This window comes from Triturus cristatus, chromosome 1_2, assembly GCF_964204655.1.
Source record: "Triturus cristatus chromosome 1_2, aTriCri1.1, whole genome shotgun sequence".
NCBI lineage: Eukaryota > Metazoa > Chordata > Amphibia > Caudata > Salamandridae > Triturus > Triturus cristatus.
Window position 1 is genome coordinate 1,188,128,189 of NC_140580.1, and position 22,434 is coordinate 1,188,150,622.

At 46.5% G+C, this 22,434-nt stretch overlaps 1 protein-coding gene across 2 annotated transcripts in view; it reads left to right on the forward strand.

Annotated features, from left to right (window-relative positions):
• Positions 1–22,434, forward strand: part of TTC16 (tetratricopeptide repeat domain 16) — a 535,487-nt gene that overhangs the window by 60,620 nt on the left and 452,433 nt on the right. For both annotated transcript variants that reach the window (XM_085614130.1, XM_085614131.1), the window contains exon 4: positions 2,251–2,341. In XM_085614130.1, coding sequence (XP_085470256.1) covers positions 2,251–2,341 — 91 coding nt within the window. The remainder of the gene's footprint in view (positions 1–2,250; positions 2,342–22,434) is intronic.

A 22,434-nucleotide genomic window follows, 5' to 3' on the forward strand; every position in this document is an offset into this window, starting at 1 on the left:
AGCAGTGGGAATTTGTTTTTTGGCTGGGGGTGTTTGTTTTTTGGCAGGGGGTGTTTGTGTTCTGGCAGGGGGTGTTTGTGTTCTGGCAGGGGGTGTTTGTATTCTAGCAGTGGGTATTTGTTTTGTGGCAGGGGGTGTTTGTGTTCTGGCAGGGCGTGTTTGTGTTCTGGCAGTGAGTATTTGTTTTTTGGCAGGGGTTGTTTGTGTTCTGGCAGGGGGTTTTGTGTTCTGGCGAGGGGTGTTTGTGTTCTGGCAGGGGGTGTTTGTGTTCTAGCAGTGGGTATTTGTTTTTTGGCAGGGGGTGTTTGTGTTCTGGCAGGGGGTGTTTGTGTTCTGGCAGCGGGTGCTTGTGGTCTGGCAGGGGGTGTTTGTGTTCTAGCAGTGGGCATTTGTTTTTTGGCAGGGGTGTTTGTGTTCTGGCAGGGGGTGTTTATGTTCTGGCAGGGGGTGTTTATGTTCTGGCAGGGGGTGTTTGTGTTCTAGCAGTGGGCATTTGTTTTTTGGCAGGGGATGTTTCTTTTTTGGCAGGGGGTGTTTGTGTTCTAGCAGTGGTTATTTGTTTTTTGTGGCAGGGGGTGTTTGTGTTCTGGCAGAGGGTGTTTGTGTTCTGGAAGTGGGTATTTGTTTTTTGGCAGGGGGTGTTTGTGTTCTGGCAGGGGGTTTTGTGTTCTGGCAAGGGGTGTTTGTGTTCTAGCAGTGGGTGTTTGTGTTCTAGCAGTGGGTAGTTGTTTTTTGGCAGGGGGTGCTTGTGTTCTGGCGGGGGTATTTGTATTGTGGCAGGGGGTGTTTGTGTTCTGGCAGTGGGTATTTGTTTTTGTGGCAGGGGGTGTTTGTTTTTTGGCAGGGGTGTTTGTGTTCTGACAGTGGGTGTTTGTTTTTTGACAGTGGGTGTTTGTTTTTTGGCAGGGGGTGTTTGTGTTCTGGCAGGGGGTGTTTGTGTTCTGACAGTGGGTGTTTGTTTTTTGGCAGGGGGTGTTTGTGTTTGGGCAGGGGGTGATTGTTTTTTGGCAGGGATGTTTGTGTTCTGGCAGGGGGTGTTTGTGTTCTAGCAGTGGGCATTTGTTTTTTGGCAGGGGTGTTTGTGTTTTGACAGTGGGTGTTTGTTTTTTGGCAGGGGGTATTTGTGTTCTGGCAGGGGGTGTTTGTGTTCTGGCAGGGGGTGTTTGTGTTCTAGCAGTGTGTATTTGTTTTTTTGGCAGGGGTTGTTTGTGTTCTGACAGGGGGTGTTTGTGTTTGGGCAGGGGCTGTTAGTTTTTTGGCAGGGGGTGTTTGTGTTCGGGCAGGGGGTGATTGTTTTTTGGCAGGGGTGTTTGTGTTCTGGCAGGGGTGTTTGTGTTCTAGCAGTGGGAATTTGTTTTTTGGCTGGGGGTGTTTGTTTTTTGGCAGGGGGTGTTTGTGTTCTGGCAGGGGGTGTTTGTGTTCTGGCAGGGGGTGTTTGTATTCTAGCAGTGGGTATTTGTTTTGTGGCAGGGGGTGTTTGTGTTCTGGCAGGGCGTGTTTGTGTTCTGGCAGTGAGTATTTGTTTTTTGGCAGGGGTTGTTTGTGTTCTGGCAGGGGGTTTTGTGTTCTGGCGAGGGGTGTTTGTGTTCTGGCAGGGGGTGTTTGTGTTCTAGCAGTGGGTATTTGTTTTTTGGCAGGGGGTGGTTGTTTTCTGGCAGGGGGTGTTTGTGTTCTGGCAGCGGGTGCTTGTGGTCTGGCAGGGGGTGTTTGTGTTCTAGCAGTGGGCATTTGTTTTTTGGCAGGGGTGTTTGTGTTCTGGCAGGGGGTGTTTATGTTCTGGCAGGGGGTGTTTATGTTCTGGCAGGGGGTGTTTGTGTTCTAGCAGTGGGCATTTGTTTTTTGGCAGGGGATGTTTCTTTTTTGGCAGGGGGTGTTTGTGTTCTAGCAGTGGTTATTTGTTTTTTGTGGCAGGGGGTGTTTGTGTTCTGGCAGAGGGTGTTTGTGTTCTGGAAGTGGGTATTTGTTTTTTGGCAGGGGGTGTTTGTGTTCTGGCAGGGGGTTTTGTGTTCTGGCAAGGGGTGTTTGTGTTCTAGCAGTGGGTGTTTGTGTTCTAGCAGTGGGTAGTTGTTTTTTGGCAGGGGGTGCTTGTGTTCTGGCGGGGGTATTTGTATTGTGGCAGGGGGTGTTTGTGTTCTGGCAGTGGGTGTTTGTTTTTTGGCAGGGGGTTGGTGCTGTTATGTGTGTTTCTTAATATTAATGCATACATTCCCCGGTTCTATCTCTTGAGGTTGTTTGTTTCTCTTCCTATAGTTATGAGACCGGCCTGACCCTCCTTTCCCGGGGAGACACAGAGGAAGCAATCGTCGCCTTTTCTAAAGCTGTAAACCTGCACCCTGACCAGGTAGGAAGCTGCCTTCTCCTCTCCTGAGAGCACCTGTTGGAGGCTGTGCTAGGAACATGGTGGTGATGACCAGTAAAGTTGACGATGTCGGTGAAATGGATGGTCCCCGAGCCTCATTTAGTTGAACTGAGTTTCTACTTCTGGGTGCTTCTGGAAGGGGATCTCTTAGTGGGAGCGCTCAAGATATTAATAGATGGTTCTGTCACTCTAAATCGGCCAACCTGTGTTCAATTTGAGTCAGTTTAGTTAAAATAGGATCCATTATAACTGTTAACCTTTTAGTCACTTCTGTCCAAATGGGATCATCTGGAGCTGCTTGGAGTGATAAAATATTGGCAGACACTGGAGGGACTGATATTGTAGGATTCGCTGTCGTCGCCCCGGTTTGGGGGCCTTTTGGTTTGGGGGTATGAGTTATTTTGGATTGATTTGGCTTTGAGATAGTAGTACCCCATACTCTAGTACGCTTGGCGGGTGGATTAGGCATGGGATCCTTTGGGGAAAGTTCCATCCCCCTCCTTGGAGTAGCTAAATTAGTTAAATTGGGAGGGGAAGACCCACATTGACCTGGCGAAAGATCAGATGATGTAATCAATAGTGATGGTTGCATGACAGACAGTGACTCATTTGTTTTATCAGTAGTTGACCCCCGGGGGAAAAAGGAGCGGTTCCATTGATAGACGCCTTTCGTGGGTGAGGACACTTGCCGCTCTAACCAGAAATGAGTCCAAAGTCTCTCCTACCCCTCCTCCATTCTTTTCCACCAAACCCTTTCGTTTCACCATAGTTACACCTAGGTAAAAAAGTACGTTGTCTCAGACGCAGATGTTAAAGGGTGGGCCCAGCCCAGCCGCCTCAGGGCTCCGACGGGCATGGACTGGCCCGCCCTTGGCCCGGGCTTTGCCCGGGTACCCTCCGCGCATCCCGCACCGCAGGCCGGAGTCCTCCTTTTAAAGCGCGTCCACGCTCTGGGGCTCCTTGGAGTTGTAGTCCCTTCCCCCCGTATACAGCAAAGTCCTGGGTACACACCAAAGCCCAACAGCAGGGTGCAGCTACGAGGAGCCGTGGGCCGGTGTCCTCCATTTAAAGCGCGTCCACGCGCTAGGGCTCCTGGGATTTGTAGTCCCCTCCCGTGTACAGGAAAGTCCTGAGCACACACCACAGCCCAACAGCAGGATACAGCTACGATCAAAAACACCAAATTACTATTCACATAATACAACTTCACACCATGCCACATAATTCCACTACACAAATCCACGCCACACAACAATGCCACAACTAGCAATTCCAATCTAACCCACATAATTCCACTACAGACCACATACACCCACTCCAGTCCATAATACATAAGTAAGATATTTATATTTACAACACCAGTACCTCTAACTCTCTTTCTTTTTTTTTAACACCCAAACACACACATCTGGAGCGTAGCTCCTAACTTTTTGTTATTTTTCATCACAAAAACACAACGCTATCCATACCACACAATTCAACTCCACACATTTCCAATGCACACCACATAATTCAACACCAAACCACATTATTCCACTCCACAACACCATTCCACTACAACTCAACAAAAAAATAACACCCCACATATATACAGTCCACACCACACAAATCCAATCTACACTACATAATTCCACACCATGCCACAAAATTTAACAGCACACCACATAATTAAACTCCACTACACACCACTTCACAACACAAAATACCATTCCACATAATTACACTCCAAAACACAGAATCCCACTCCACATGATTCCAGTACACTAAATACCACATAATTGCTATCCACATAATTCCACAGTACACCATGCCAGATAATTCCACTACACAAATCCTATCCACACCACACAATTCCACGCCACACAATTCTACAGCTAACTAATCCAATACACACTACATACATACACTACATAACACATAGGTAAAAGACATTGCATTTCCAGTGCCAGTAGCTCTAACTCAAACTAATGCGTGACCGATTGCTATTTTTGCTCAAAAATATTTTAGCAGTAGCATAACTAAGGGTGCAGTACCTTATATGGCCAATAGAGGTCCCTTTACAAATCCACAGGGACACCTAGTAACAGCCTGTGGTACGGCACCCTTTTCTTGCTTCGAGGATTTTCTTTCATTACTTATGCTACTGCTGTGATATTTTTTAACAAAATAAAATCTAACAAACATTATTACTTGTTGCTTCCTAGTTAACACACAGGATTTGTATCCTGCTCATCAGAGTGTTTGGAGGGCGTCTGCTCTGTTGCCTGCACTTAACTCATGCCCTCTCACCCTGCATGTTTTATTAATTGTTGACTTGCTTTATCAGCGCTGCGCTGGTTTCACTTTTATGGTTGTGTATTTCCCAGCTCTTCTGTCCCACTGTGCTCTCCTTCCCCCTCCCAATCAGTCAGCAGGCTCCAGCCTGCCTCACAGCAGAGCCAGGCCTCAGAGCAGGGGGCACTGCTGTCTGTGCCTGCCCTGCTCCTCGCAGCTTCCAGAACCCTGGACTGGCTCTAGTCTCCTGGGAGAACAGCAGCCATGAGCTCTTTCTATGAGCTCTTAGTTTCAGAGCACCACACTGGCTAGCTTTTACTCTCCTGTCTTCCCACCCTCTGCTCCTACACAGGCCTCCAGCCAGGCCTGGAGCGGGAGGGTTGTGCCGCAGCCGACCTCAGAGCAGGGGGCACTGCTTTCTGTGCCTCTTGTGCTTCTCTCTGTACAGCCGTCCTTCTCCACAGGTATGAGCTCTTTCTATCAGCGCTGCACCCTTTCAGAGCACCGCGCTGGTTTGCTTTCACTCTCCTGTCTTCCCCACACCCCTGCTCCGCTCTCCCTCGCCCTCCTTTTCAGTGGGTCGGGGGCTCCAGGCTGGCCTGCCTCCCAGAGGAGCCTGGTGGAGGAGATGGAGGGCTGTGTTGCTAGATGAGCATCATAAATCACATTCAAAATATTCTGCGGCACTCATTGTCAGTGAAATTGCCCTCCCACCCTTGCAGCTCCACCATTAAGGGAGGCCTGCCCCTCCACTCTCGAGTGTTGGTTCGAGGCCCTCCTCCACTCGCAGGTTTCCCTGCGCCCCATCCCTGGTGGTCCAGTGGACCGCTGTCTCCTTCTTGTCGCGCCGCTTTTCACTTGTTTCACTCGTTTTCTGTCTACCCTCTTTTTTCAACTTTCTGCATTTTTTCTGCATTTCTGCTCTTTTCTGAGCGATTTCTGGTTTATTCGCCCTTACTTTTCTCCCTTTTTCCTCTATTTCCTTTTCTCGCCCGTTTTCCCCACCGCTGCTGCCCCCGCAGCCCCTCCAACAGCACAACCAATCCAGCTCCCTGCTCCCTCTCCTGCCTCCCAGCTGTCCAGCCCTCCTCGACCCCTACTTAATGGCGGCCGCTGCAGGGACAGGCGAGCAAGGCCACTGACTCATTGTCAGTGAAATTGCCCTCCCACCCTCGCAGCTCCACCATTAAGGGAAGCCTGCCCCTGCACTCTCGAGTGTTGGTTTGAGGCCCTCCTCCACCCGCAGGATTTCCTGCACCTCCTCCCTGGTGGTCCAGTGGACCTCTGTCTCCTTCGCTTTTCACTCGTTTTCTGTCTACCCTCTTCTTTTCATCTTTCTGCATTTTTGTCTGCATTTCTGCTCTTTTCTGAGCTATTTCTGCTTTATTCACCCTTACTTTGTTCCCTTTTTCCTCTCTTTCCTTTTCCCGCCCGTTTTTTCCCGCCGCTGCTGCCCCCACAGCCCCTCCCCCCAGCACCACCAGCTCGACCAATCCAGCTCCCCTTCCCGCCTTTTCGGCGTGCCAAAGGCAAACCCCTCTGCGCCTGTCCGCGACCCGACAGCGACCAGCGCCAGGAACCCTGGACCTCCGCTCTGCCAACACTACAGCCCAACAGCCCTCCACGAACTCAACCCAGGCCGCAACAACAACTGCGAGCTAGCTTCGCAGGCCGACACCCACAGGCTCCTCAGCTGCCACCACTGTCATCAAACCTACAGCACCGCCAGGAACACGGACCCAGCACAACCCGACCACAAGAACACAACCGAACCGAAGACGCTGCAATGCATCCTCCTCAATGTCCGATCCCTCCACAAACAGGCCCCCAAAATCTGGGACCTCCTCGACAGCACCAACCCGGACGTAGCGTTCTTCACTGAAACCTGGACCAACACCACCTCGGGACCAGACATCGCCTTCGCCATTCCCCAAGGGTACAAGATCTCCAGGAAGGACCGCCACACCCACCTGGGTGGAGGAATCGCCATTGTACACAAATCCACCCTCCACCTGAGCACACTCCCCGACGAGCCCACAGACATGATGGAACATCTACACTTCGAAATACAGACCAACCCTACCACCACCCTCCAAGGAACCCTCATCTACTGACCACCTGGACCTCGTGACCGTTCGCCAACTCCATCATGAACATCATCTTCCTGCATGCCATCGCATCCACCAACTACACCCTGCTGGAAGACCTCCACTTCCACATCGACAACCAACTGGACCCCAACACCACATCCCTCCTGGACGACCTCCACAACATCGAGCTCCGCCAAATCGTGACCGAACCCACGCACTCAGCAGGACAAACCCTCGACCCCCTCTTTACAACAGGAAACTCCATCACTTTCAGCCACACTACCGAACTCCCATGGACGGACCACCGATGCGTCCACTTCACCTTCAGAACACCCATCATCCACAGACACCAGCACCTGCTCCCACGAAGAAACTGGACCAGAATCACCAACGACCAGCTTACCTCGTCACTCAGCAACTCCACCACAATCAACGCGGAAAACGACGACCCCAACACAGCAGCCCGAACCCTGCACAGATGGATCTCCGACAGCACCAACACCATTGCCCCCTCAAGAAAAACAACAACACCCACGCCAAGAAAGCCAGATGGTTCACCACCGAACTTCGAGAGTCCATACATACCTGCCGCCTCCTCGAAAAGTCATGGAGGACCATCAAATCCACAGAAACTCACAACAACTTCAGAGCCGCTACCAACACCCACCACTAACTCATCAGAAAAACGAGGAAAAAAGCGATTGAAGACAGAATCTCCACACAGGCACACAACAGCAAAGAACTCTTCAACATCATCAAGGAGTTCGCCCAACCCACTAGCGAGTCGACGAACATCCCTCCCGTGCAAGACCGCTGCAACAAATTCAGCACCTTCTTTCACCACAAAATCAAGAGCATCTACGACAACTTCAACGAAGATGACCAACACACGGAACCCCCACCAACCACCCCCGACACCCAGAAACCAACGATTGACAGCTGGACAGCCCTCACCACCGAAGATACACTGAAGACAGGGAAGTCAATCCACTCCGGGGGCCCCCACGGACCCCTGCCCCCAACACATCTTCAACAGAGCCGCCGACACAATCGCACCCATGCTCCGCCACACCGTCAACTGCTCCCTGGCGACCGCCTCGTCCCCCGACGACTAGAAACATGTTGAGGTCAACCCCCTCCTGAAGAAACTCTTGGCAGACCCCACCGACCTCAACAACTACAGACCCATCTCCCTGCTCCCGTTCCCTGCAAAAGTTATTGAGAAAGCCATAAACAGCCAACTCGCCACATTCATCGAAAAGCACAACACCCTCGGCTACTCCCAATCCGGCTTCAGGTAAAAACCACAGTATGGAAACCACCCTCTTCGCCGCAACTAACGACATCCGCACCCTACTGGACTAAGGAGAAACAGTAGCCCTCATCCTCCTCGACCTCTCAGCGGCATTTGACACAGTCTCCCACCGCACCCTAATACGCAGACTTCACGATGCAGGGATCCGGAACAAGGCCCTCGACTGGATCAGCTCCATCCTCTCCGGCAGAATGCAGCGGGTCAGACTCCCCCCTTTCCTCTCGAACCCTACACCAACCACCTGCGGAGTCCTCCCTCAGCCCGACGCTCTTCAACGTCTACATGGCTCCTCTTTCCCCCATCGTCAAAATCTACGGACTCAACATTGTGTCATACGCAGACGACACTCAATTCATCCTCTCCCTATCCAATGAACCCAACACCACCAGACACAACTTTCGAGAAGGCATGGAAGCCGTTGCCAAATGGATGAAAAACAGCTGCCTACAACTTAACACCAACAAGACGGAAGTACTCATCATGGGCCCAAACCCCGAAGCCTGGAACGACACCTGGTGGCTCCACGCCCTCGGAAACACGCCCACCCCCACGGACCACGCACGCAACCTGGGAATCATCCTGGACTCGGAGCTCAAAATGGTCCGCCAGATCAACTCAGTCGCGTCCTCGTGCTTCCACACCCTCCACCTCCTACATAAGACCTTCAAATGGATCCCACTTGAACACAGAAAGACCGTCACTCAAGCCCTGGTCACCAGCAGACTCGACTACGGCAACGCACTGTACGTTGGAATAAACAAAAACCTCACCCACAAGCTACAGAACATCCAGAACGCCGCCGCAAGACTGGTCCTCAACCTGCCAAGACACTGCCACATCTCCCAGCACCTGCGCACACTCCACTGGCTCCCCATCGAGGCTAGAGTTACCTTCAAGCTGCTCACCCACGCACGCAAAGCCCTCCTTGACACCGGACCAGCATACCTGAACAGCCGACTCAAATTCCACGCAACCCAAAGGACCCTACGATCAGCCCAGCTCTCCTACGCTGTGGTCACACGCACCTGTAAAACCAGATCGGAAGGCCGCTCCTTCTCCTTCCTAGCGGCCAAGGCCTGGAACGCCCTTCCGCTCCACCTCAGACAGATAACATCGTTTCCCATCTTCGTAAGAGACCTCAAGACCTGGCTCTTCGACGGACCCCCTCCTTGATGGACCGGAACTCGCACACCCCACCCCCAGCACCTTGAGACACTTATCCTTACATAACCTCCCTCCTATTTTTTTTCTTAAAAAGACTCCTTTTCTAGGAAATCTCAATTAGGATCTTATTCACAATTATGTATTTCTGTTTCTAACATGCTGTTTATTTGCTAAATTAAAACATATTTCTGCTGTAGTTTTCATAAATTTTCTTTATTTTGCACACTGTTTTTTGAGACTGTGCTTTGTAACTGGGGTATTATGTAATATGCTGATTGTCTTCTAAAAAATGCAGAAAGGAAAGTTATCTGTGTTATATTTTTTATTTACTTTCAACAATATTGCTTTTGTTTGTTATGTGTAATAATAAATATGGTGTGAATTGATTTTTTCAGTGTACTGGGTGTCAATGTATTCTGGCTAAAATTTACTTTTGACAGTGTGCAATTTTTTTTTTTTACTACGCACCTTTATAGGCACTTGAACTTTGATCCCTAGCTTCAAAGTTGGCGCCTTTCTGCTTTATTTTGCTGATGTTTCTTTCGTCCTAGTTCTATAATATACTGTTTCTTTGCTAAAATAAAAGGTATTTCTTCTTTAGTTTAGCTATATATATATCTATATCTATCTATATATATATATATATATATATCAAGCTCCTGGTTGACACACGCAGTTTGGAAGGCACTCGAGCAGCTGCGTAAGGCTCAACCTGTTCCTTGAATCACTGGTACGGGCAGCATCCGCCTGCAAGCAGAAAACTGCGTGTGTCAACCAGGAGCTTGATATATATATATATATATATATATATATATATATATATATATATATATATATATATATATATTACCTACTGGCGGTCGCCAGTAGGTAGATATAGTTAGGACCCTGTTTCCATAGGAAATCCGCAACATTCTATTTGGAATAACTTTGGCGCCGGTCGACGAATCCTCGCGAAATTTTCAAAATAGGTGGGGCGCTACGCTCCGCTCCTACCCTGAAAGTCTCGGGGGAATTCGTCAAGCAGGGGCCGAGAAAAAAGGGGGGTCCCAAAACGCGTTTTCCCCATGCATTTTTCCATAGGACCTTTAGACACAGCTACAGCCCGAACGGCTGAACAGAATTACTTGAAATTTGGCAGAGAGGTAGCCATAAGGTCAAGGAAGTGCCTTTTGCAGGTCTGGTGTAAATCTGTTCAGTATTTCCTGAGAAAATAGCATTTAAAAGCATATATATATGTGGGCGGAGCCTAACCACAGATCTCATCCTGAGATCTGATTGGCTGTCAGCACTTCATCCAAGAAGTGTTGGCAGCCATCTTGGGACCAATATACATGATAGCACCTCATTAAAAAGCATTGCAGTTAATAGAAGGTTTTAAGACTTTAGTTACATTATAAATCATTTGTTGATGGTACCATACTCATTTTAGGAATTGTGGTATGTTCTAAGGTGATTTCACCATGTGAAAAAGCCTTCTGCTGGGATATCATGATTGAGAGAAAAATATTTTCTCATGCTTTTACCACAGAGGTTTGGAAGGTGATCTATAGGCTAAACTGAGAGCTTATTTTCTGTAAATTCACATTATCTTTCTCAGTCATGTGAGAATGAAGTCTGACATTCTCAGTAAAACATGTACATCCAACAAGGGCAGAGACTGTCAGTTGATTCCTTTGTGTTCTACTGCAGCTTCCCAGAGTGTTCCAAAGAACTACTAGAGCGCTAACAGTCCTACTTATGATAAACGTATGGCACACCTGAAGCCATCTTGCTTGGATTAAAGTGGTAACTCTTAAAACATTTAATTTAAAAAGGAACAAAATGAGGGGGTTCATTTTTCCATAAAAAGTATGATTAGTGCTGCAGAAAGAAAAAGTAGGGCACATTTTGAGTGACTTCTCAAATCCTCTTCTATTTCATTAAAAAATTCTGACATGCAGACTGAAACATGCACTTTCAATACCAGCAGCAGTTTTCCCTGGTGAGCAGTAGCTTTACTACAGTGATCTAATGAGCAAAAAGAGTGCTAACATTCTGAATTTATGGCAAATGTGTGACACATCTGAATGCCTTCTTGATGGAATCAAAGTAAAAAACTGAAAGTATTTCCTACTGAGGAGACTGCAGTAAATGAGGAAATTAGGAAACTTCATAACAAATAAGTCTCCCAAGATGGCCACCAGAGACAAAAGAGCCCAAATGTAGCCCAAATATCACCCAGATGTAGCCCAAGTATAGCCCAATGACAGAATGTCCCAGAATGTTCTTAAAAACAACTAGAGCGCTTACTGTCTTCATTATGACAAAAGTAAGGCACACCTGAAGCCATCTTGATTGGAATAAACTGGTAACACTTAAAACATTTAATTTAAAAAGGAACACAATGAGGAGGTTCATTTTGCCATAGAAATTATGATTAATGCTGAAGAAAGAAAATGAGGGCACATTTTGAGTGACTTTTCAAATCCTATTTTATTTCATTAAAAAATTCTGACATGCAGACTGAAACATGCACTTTTAATACCAGGAGCAGACTTCCATGGTGCAGTAGTTTTACTACAGTGATCTAATGAGCAACTAGAGTGCTAACATTCAGAATTTATGGCAAATGTGTGACATATCTGAATACCTTCATGATGGAATCAAAGTAAAAAACTGAAAGCATTTCCTACTGAGGAGACTGCAGTACATGAGGAAATTAGGAAACTTCATAACAAATAAATCTCCCAAGATGGCCACCGGAGACAAAAGAGCCCAAATGTAGCCCAAAATCACCCAGATGTAGCCCAAATATAGCCCAATGACAGAAGTGTGCAAAACACTTATTATTTTGTGTTTTTGCAGTGTTATATAGTGCAGACTTGTCAGGTATTGAAGTGCTTTACATGAGCATTGGTTACATCACACAAGAACAAATTCATTTTGGTTGTAGACATGGAGAGACTAAGTGATTTGACCAGAATCACAGAATGTCGAGCTGAAGCAGAAACTTCAACCTGGTTCCCCAGTTGCAAAGTCTGCAGTTCTGGAAGTAACACCACATCCTCTCCCCTAAGTGCAACATTTAATCAAGTGGTCAACTGGATAAAAAAACATAAAGATAACAAATAATTTAAAAGTGCTTTGTCGCTATTTGAAAACTCAGAAAATATGTCCTTATTTTAGTCTTTTAGAGCACTAACCATAATTTTGATGCCAATAAGACCCTCTCATATATGTAATTTCTAAAGGAAATGCTCTAGGTATTACAGTTTTGATTACATCAAGATGATGTCAGCTGTTCCACACTTTTGTAATAAATATAGAATGTTAGCAATCTAGTTGTTCATTAGGATACTGTTGAGAGGCAGAGGCCAGGGGCACGGACTCTGAAAATTGAAGGCAGGTAGGAGGGTGCAAAGGCAACAATTTAACCACACTGAGCAGGCAGGAAGGGCCGTGGAAGCACAACAGACTATGGAGGGCAGTGGAAAGGGGGGCAGGGGCAACAAACCAACAATACAGGACTTGCAATAGAGACTGTTGTAGGGAAGATCTATTACGGGTCAAGGAAGCTAGGGGCGGTCCCCAGATCCCCGGGAGCCACCACAGAACTGAGCAGGAGAGTGAGTCAGGGACAAAAGGGGCACCTTAATTTGAGCCGGGGTGCCTAGGAACGCTTGCTCCAAAAATGAAGAAAACAGACATATGAGACATGGAATTGGAGGCAGAATACAATGGCAGTTTAATGAGAAGATGCAACTTCAAAGAAACCGCAGAATAGAGACATAAAGTACAAAATACAGAATCCAGATAATCATACAGCTGTCATAATATTCTCTGTATCTCAATTAACGTACTGACAGAGAGAGAGAGAAAACACATCTATAAATGCATCATGAGAAACAAGTTACACCAAGGAAAATGTTACCTAGGAACACTCACGTTTACTCTTAGAGCAAGCATTCCTGCAATTACAATACAAAATCTTTTAAATGCAAAAGTAAAGAGAACAATGGTTAAACATAACATGACATTTCATATAGGTAAAATAGAATAAGATACTTCAAGCAAAGCAGAGCAAGACATTTTAAGCAAAGGAAGACAAGAGCTCCCAGCTCTTGGGGAAAACCTGCACTGCCTGTTAACCTACATACAGACGGCGAGGTAGTCCGTCGATATCTGTGGGTGCTCCCTTTTTATATCATTTTGTGGGCTCCTTTGCACGCTACATCTACCTACGTATGCTACCCAAAAGCTTCGTCTGCAGATTTTACCAGACATTTCGTCATTTACCCACTTAATGCTGACAATGGACTGGGTGAAAAGGTCAGTCTCTCAGGCCAATCGCTTATCGTAAGTTCCATAGAGCAAGCAGAAAATAATGGGTATTGTACGGGAATTCAATATATTCATGTATAAAATCTCCTCAGTTCTCCTAACTTGACGCTCTGCGGTTGCCACTTCCTTAAAAGCGGGAAACCTGCCCAGGAAGCAAGTACCAGTCCAGGATGCAGCCTACTGTATGTCGACAGCTTCAGGGGGATGTTGAACTTTGATACCGAGCACGGAGCACTCGGGAAGGGTGGGGGCTACTAGTTTGGATCAGAAGGCCTCGCAGACCTGCCTTCAGACTGCTATACACTAAAATTGCAGAGCTATGGTCAATTTAACAAAGAGGCCTACATATTGAACAGAAGGGCCTACACAGGGGTTTTATGCTGGCTGAGTGGTAAGGATGTCTCAGGATAATTATATAGCAACACAGGACCCGCTGGTCAATTTAATACGGCCTACAAATGCAGCTGGCAGGGCAAGGACAAGGGTCTCATACTTCAGGTGTGGACAGAACGGGCCAGGGGCCCCCTGTGAGACAAAATCTACCCTCCTTCAAGGCTGTGGCAATGTAATAGACCATTGTGGGCAGAAGGAAGAGGCAATGGTAGTACAACCATACATGCCAACAGACCCGATTCAGCCAGGAAACGTCCAATGTTTTTAAGCTCAAATGGGCTTTATTTGATCTGTCTCCTGTCTACAATATCCTCTTTTTCAATGTAACTCAAAGGGGAAAATCAATACCCCAGTTTTTTTTCAAAATCTCCCTCTTACCAAGTTCAAAATGTTCGCAAGTATGGTACATTGGATCATGGAAGGAAATGGGATAGGGACATGGACTTGGATAACAGAGGACAGGAGGGACATGGAGAGGTGCCCCAAACTGACCCTGCAGGGCAGGCATCAGGGTTTGCAGCAGCACAATACACCACACAGGGCATGCAGGACGGGAGTGCAGCACAACAATCCATAGAAAGCAAGAGGGAGGGGACAGGACCATGCACATGGACAACAGAGAACAGAGGGGCAAGAGGCAATGGTAGCTAGCTGACCATAATGGACAGACAGGAGAGAAAGCTGCAGTATAACAGACCATAAAGGGCAGGAGGGACGGATCAGGGGCATTACAATGGAACAGACAAGCCAGGAGGGAGGGAGTAGGGCTGGGGGCAAGGGGGCAGGGCAGGAGCAGCAAGATAGCCATGTAGGTCAGGCAGGATGGGCACTAGAAGCAAGACACACCATGAAGAGCAACAGTGAGACTGTGATGGAATACACACAGACCATGGAGGGAAGGTGGGAGGGGGTCAGGGGCAGCTAACTGACCACACAGGGAAGGTGGGAGGGGCCATGGCAGCACAGAAGACCATGCATGGCAAGTGGGAGGGTTAGTGGCAGCACAATGGCTATGATGGGCAAGAAGGAGGGTGGAGGGGCATGCACAAAGGACGATGGAGGATAGAAGGAAGGGTCAGGACCTGTGCACAGACAAGAAAGTTCAGGGGAAGGGACCTCACAACAGACCACACGGGGCAGGCAGGAGGAGCAGTTGCAGCACAACAGACCAGGGAGGGCAGAAGGGTGTGGCAGTACAATGGACCATGTAGGACAGGTGGAAGAGGATAGGGGCATGGCATGTGGACAGGCAGGGTGGAGGTGGCAGGGATAGGTTACAGTCATCTGACAATGCTAGGCAGGTGGGAGGGGAGTGGCAGCTCAACAGAACACTCAGAGTAGATAGGAGTGGCAGGTCCATGGGACATGGTGGGCAAAAAGGATGGAGCAGGGGCATGCACAAAGACATCGGAGGGCAGGGGGAAGGAGAATAGGGGCAGCAAGCTAAGCACAGAGTTTAAGCAGGAGGTCAATGATGGGGCATAGAATTGGGCAATGGAGGGCAGGAGGAGTGGACTGGTACATCATACTAAATTGAGGGCAGTGGCAGCACATCAGACCATGCATGGCAGGAGGGAGGAGGCTAGTCCATGGATTCACACAACAGAGGATAGGGAGGAAGGGGATGGGGCAGCAAGCTAACTGTTCAGAGAAGGCGGGTATTAGGAACTTTATTGTTTTTAAAACATTGTGTCTGTGCGAACTACTTAAAATATGAACAAGTATGCAGCATAATCTCACTTTTATTCAGGAAGAAGAGGACGTTTGTGACTGTGACTCCGGGCTCACTTGGCAGAAACACCCCCTGACCCTCCACCCCCTATCGCAAAATGTAATGCCCGTGAAAAGGGTAGGTGAACACAGTGTTATATAGAACATAGTCCTGAGAGCACGATTGAAAATGAAAACTAGATATAGTGTATGGTATAAACTATGCACCAAAAAGTGTGATATAAGATGAACCGGGCGTGAAATATAATATGCAATACATTGTGCGCAATGACAGATTCATGGGAGAGCGCGAGATAGCACAGGCACTAGCGCGTGCTATGCGATATGCGCCTTGGAGTGTAATATGCACAGGGCAGTGTTGTGTAACCTAACTAGTCTCTAAAGTTGTAATATAAAATATGTGCTGGGGAGTGTAACGTTGCATATGCACTGTGACAAAGATATGGATCCCAGATTGTAATATGTATGGCATAGCACTGTGCGTTATAACATAGGCATCGAGAAAGGCACGTTAGATGGGGCAATATAACCCGTGCGAAGACAAGTGTGGCATGACATATTCACGGGGTGGTGTTACAGTGCACATGGGCTAGAGAGTGTCATAGCATATGCACTAGCTAGTGGAATACAACACAGAGGTGTGTGGCACTCGGCAGGCAATGGTGGGTGTAACACAGCATTGGGCTCTGTCAGGAGCACGCTGTGACTCTCAAGTGATGTTCGTCCCCTTTCCAGAGAGTAAAATAAAAAGTATTACACATCCGGCAGTGGATGTGTGTTTTATTAACCGTGAGGGGGGTTTCTTGCATAGTTTTGGTCGAATTTTTGTCGAATCCCCTTTGAATGGCTTGGTGTGCATGTGTATTAAATGTGCCCGTCAATAGCTACCCATGTTTGTATAAATAAACGACAAGGGTGTCTACCAGGATTAGGCACGGTAGGGCATCAGACATGTCAGAGCTTCACTAGTGGTGTAAATACATTCCACGTGGATTCATTGCATGCATAGTCGCCTTTTAATGAATATCACGCAAATCGTCATGGTGATAGGTACGTACGGTTTGTCCAGCATGTCCTAGGTGTGTCTATAAATATATATTTTTTAAAAATAATAAAAAACAGTGGCCGGCCCTGGGGTTTGGGGTCAAAAAAATATAATTAGGAGACTGGCCCTGGGGGATGGGGTCATCAGGGCCAATAAATTAGAATAAGAAGGGGAACCAAACAGCCCCCCTTCTTAAAAAACTAAAATAAATAAAAGACTGGCATCGTGCCGGAGGCCATGCCCCCTCCGTGCAGCACTCTGCAAACGCGCCCCCAACAGGCATCTCCAGTATGCGCCAGGGAGCTGCGCTGCAGCCAGGTGTTCTGAGGCCAAGCCCCTTTTTACACCTCTCTGCAACGCAGCTCTGTGGCGCTTACTGGAGGTACCTAGTGGTCTAGTTTGACCCTAGGGACCCTTAGGATTCAGGGGGACTTAATCTCTCAACTTAGAACAGCCACAGGGCGCGTTTACACAGTGGTGAAGGGAGGGGACGGGGCCTGAGGTGACGTGTGCAAACACGCACTATGGCACGTTTTAAATTGGGGATATAATTTCCCTTCAATACTGAGGGCCCCTGGGGGCTAACTAGCCCACCAAGTGCTTCCAGTAAGCGCCACTGAGCTGCATTGCAGAGAGGTGGTCCAGGCCGTGCCACTTTTTACACCTCTCTGCAACGCAGCTCTGTGGCACTTACTGGAGGTACCTAGTGGGCTAGTTGGACCCTAGGGACCCTCAGGATTCAAATGAACTTAATCTCCCAACTAAAAACGGACACAGGGCGTGTTTACACAGTGGTGAAGGGAGGGGACGGGGCCTGAGTTAACGTGTGCAAAAACGCCCTGTGGCCTGTTTTAAGAGGTAGTTTTAATCCCCATGCCCTATTATACACTAGGGGCTTACAGAGGAGGTCATGCTAATCACAGGGGGACCCCAACGCATAATGTTCCCTAGTGTATGTAGATGTTTTCACTGTATTCTAAGTGTCTTTTAACATAGCACTGGCTCTAGGACTGGTTAGTCAGACTCAGTTTCCACCAGTATCCGTCTGAAAAAGTTGAGGGTACAGGATGATTTTGCAACAAGGCTTCTTTCTGCTCTTCTTTTTGTTCTTTCTGCACGTTATCCTTCTTCCTGCACTTATCTTCGTATTTGAGGACTTCTGTTGCTTCTTTCTGCACTTCTTTTGTTTCTTTCTGTGCATTTTTTCTTCTTTCTTCACATGTCCTATCTCTGTAGGCATAGTTAGAAATTAGCATTTAAAAAACCTTTGAAATTCACAGAAAAAACCATAGGTTTCAGGCACGTTATAGTTAGGAATTAGCATTTAAAAAACCTCAGAAATTCACTGAAAAAACCATAGGTTTCAGGGGTGTTATAGTTAGCTGGACTTTCACTTGTACAAAACCATTGAAATTCCCCCGTTATAGTTAGTTCAGCTAACTATAACTCGCGCGCCCGCAATGCACTGCTGATGACGTCACATATTACATCACTCATGACATGGTCAGTGACATCACTCATGACATCACTGATGACATCTCAAATGACATCACTGATGACATCACTGATGACATCATCCTTGTGATAGAGTGGCAGACCTCCTCTCACCCTAATATAACCTTTGATACACACATTCAAAAATAGAGACTAAAATTTTCAAAACAATGGACATACCAATACCAGTTACAACAACCTCTTCAGTAATTCTAAGATCCACATACACATCCACTCATTCACCAACAGTCCTATACAGTCACTCATACATGTACTCACTCATCATATGTACTCATACACCTATACATCCTGTTACACAATGCCACTCATCCATAGAGTTACTCACACACATAGTCACTCATGCTAATAAAGAATCAAACATACATTTACTTGCATATACAGTTATACACACACCACCATACTTACTTCTACGGAAACTTACACATACTTAGTCTTTTAAACAATCACTTATAGAAACACATACTTATTCATACAGGAACTCTTTCAATCTCTCACTCTCACATATACTCACATATATACACCAATAGTCACATATACTAGTTTAAAACATATGTAGTTACTCATAAAGACACTATTGAGACAGTCATTCACTCACTAACACACCCATACACACACTCATCCACCCATACAGTCCTGCACACATGCTGTGTTCAACACATACTAACAGTGAGTCACTCATTCATGCACCTATGCACTACGTAATACCCCCCACCGAACCATGCAGACACTCAGACTGATACTCAAAAAACCAACTAATAACCTATATAGACACCCATGTAGCTACTCACCAACCCATGCAGCCACTTATACACAAAGTGAGAGACTGATACAGATATTTACATATTTAAACATTACTCACTAAGCCATGTATTCACTATGATACACTTAATCAGTCAGTTACACAATCAATTTTTCAAAAACAAATCATCCATTTAGACACTTATATACCCATTTATTCTTCCATCGACCTTGAGATATACATGTATAAAACATATTTAATTTTCAGAAAAACACACATTCACTGGATGATGTCATCAGTGATGTCATCAGTGATGTCATTTGAGATGTCATCAGTGATGTCATGAGTGATGTCACTGACCATGTCATGAGTGATGTAATATGTGACGTCATCAGCAGTGCATTGCGGGCGCGCGAGTTATAGTTAGCTGAACTAACTATAACGGGGGAATTTCAATGGTTTTTTACGAGTGAAATGTCCACCTAACTATAACGTCTGTGAAACCTATGGTTTTTTCACTGAATATATATATATACACATACATATATATATATATATTCTTTATTTTGCACAATGTTGGTTTTGTGCGTGCTGTATAAGGTGCGTGTTCTGTAAGATGCTGTTTGTCTTTTATAACACCCAGTACTGCAAGGCATCTGTGTTATATTTACTATTTAGGTTACACTATATTGCTTTTCTTCGCGTGTCATAAATATGCAGTTACATTATTTTTACACTTTAATCCCTAAAACAAATTTGTGTTGCATGTATTTTTTGCCATCCACACTGTATATCTGCCTTACGTAAGGTTACACAGTTTTTTGTAAACTACGTACAAAAATGTGCGCTCACCTATTTTTATAAACAATTTCAGACTTAAAACTACTGCTTAATTTCAGCTGGGGTTTTCCTGTACACACCACGGCACTTAATGAGTAACACATGGTCTTATAATGCAAAAATAATCCAAAAGTTTTGATTGAAGGGCTTTTAAATAACACCACTTAAATTCATAATACATTTACGTACACACAAAGTAAATAAAATATTTGCCCAGGATCACATGATATTGGGGCCACAGCAAAACTTAAACTTTAATCCCCAACCTCAAATTCGGCAGCTTTCTCCCTTAGGCCACATCCACCCCACAATGACCTTTCTCTCACACATTCTGTTCCCTCTTTACAGCACATTCATTTCCCTTTCTCACCTGATCCCTTCCCTTTTTTCTGCTCTTACGCCCTCTCACACTTTTTCCTTTTAACATTTTCTCCTTCTCTCTTCCACTCCTTTCCTAATTTCTTACCACACTTGCCCTCACTTACTCCTACTCTATCTCTTAGCCACTCTCTCCACACTTTCTCTCCTTCTCCCATTCTCCTCCTCTTCATATCTGTTTTACACCCACCCTCTCTCATACAACGCCACACCACCCCGCTCTACGCAACACCAAACCACTCACTTCAACGCCACTCCGCTCTATACAACGTCACTCCATTATCCACAGCGTCACTCTATCATACACAGCAGCACTCCATTATACGCAGCACCACTCCATTATACACAGGGCCACTCCAGGAAACACAAAACTGCTTTACTCTACTCCACGCCACTCAGCTTTACGCTACTCTGCTTTAAACCACTCAATGCCACTCTTCTTTACTCCAATCAACACTCCGCTTTACTCCGTTTACTCCAATCCACCCAACTCTGCTTACTCCACTCTGCTTACTCCACTCTACTCCACTCCACTTTACTCAACTCACCTCAGTGCCACTCTGTTTTACTCCACCCCACTCCGCTTTACTCCACACCGCTCTGCTTTACTCCACGCTGCTCTGCTTTACTCCACGCCACTCTGCTTTACTCCACGCCACTGCGCTCTTTACTCCACTCTGCATTACTCCACTCTAGTTTACTCCTCTACGATCGACAGCACTCTTCTTTAATGCACTCTCCTTTAATCCACTCTATTCCACTCCACTCTGTTCAACGCCACTCTGCTTTACACAACTCCACTCAATGCCACTTTACTTTACTCCACTCCACTTTGCTTTACTCCACACCACTCTTCTTTACTCCATACCACTCTGCTTTACTCCACTCTGCTCAATCTCTCTCTGCTTTACTTCTCTCTTCTCAACGCTACTCTGCTTTACTCCACTTCACTCAATGCAAATCTGCTTTACTCCACTCCACTCCACTCTACTCCACTTTGCTTTACTCCACTTTACACCACTCTAATTTACTCCACTCATATCAAAAGCACTCTGCTTTGCCTCAATCCAGTCTGCTTTACTCCACTCAACACCAGTCTGCTTTACTCCACTCTCCTTTACTCCACTCCACTTTATTTCACTCCACTTCCCTTTACCCCACTCCACGTCACTCTACTTTACTCCACTCTGCTTTACTCTACTCCACTCTGCTTTACTCTACTCCACTCTGCTTTACTCTACTCCACTCCGCTTTACTCCACGCCACTCTGCTTTATGGATTCAGGATTAGCGTGCTACTTGCAGAAAAAGAGCTTCAACTCCTCATCATGGATAGCAAGGGCTACATAAATGCAAACCTTTTTCCTTTTCTATCCCTCCACTATCCTTTCTCAATTCAAATAAGCGACTAACATATTCACCACTCAAATTACTTTCATATTTCACCAAACTAAATCACCACTAAACGTTTATGGACTATGGAGTAGCGTGATACTCGCCGAAAAGAGCTTCAACACCTCATCAGGGGTAGCAAGCGCTGTAAAAATGCAAACCTTTTCCCCTCTTCTATCCCTTCACTATTCTTCTCAATCCAAATAACTGACTAACATATCCACCACTCAAATTACTTTCATATTTCACTATACTAATTCACCGCTAATGCTTTATGGGTTCCAGAGTAGCGTGCTACTTGCCAAAAAAGTGCTTCAACGCTTCGTCAGGGGGTGGTATACGCTATATAAATGCAATAACAATAGAATACTTTACTCCATGCCACTCTTCTTTACTCCACTCCACTCCGCTCAATGCCACTCTGCTCTGCTCCATGCCACTGTGCTGTGCTCCACACTACTGGTCTTTATGCCACTCTACTTTACTCCACTTGGCTCTACTCTGCTTTACTCCACACCGCTGTCCTTCACTCCATGCCACTCTGCTTTACTCCTCGCAGCCACTCTGCTCAATGCCACTTTGCTTTACTCCACACCACTCTGCTTTACTCCACTCTACTAATGCTGAACGCCACTCTGCTTTATGCCACTCTGCTTTGCTCAACTCCACACTGCTTTACTCCAATCCACTCCACCCCACCCCACTCTGCTTTATTCCACTCCACTCTGCTTTACTACACTCCACTCACCTCAATGCCAGTCTGCCCCATCTCCACTCAACACCACTCTGCTTTACTCCATTCCGCTCAACTCCACTTTAGTTTACTCCACTCTGCTTTACTCCATGCCACTCCGCTCAACGCCACTCTACTTAACTC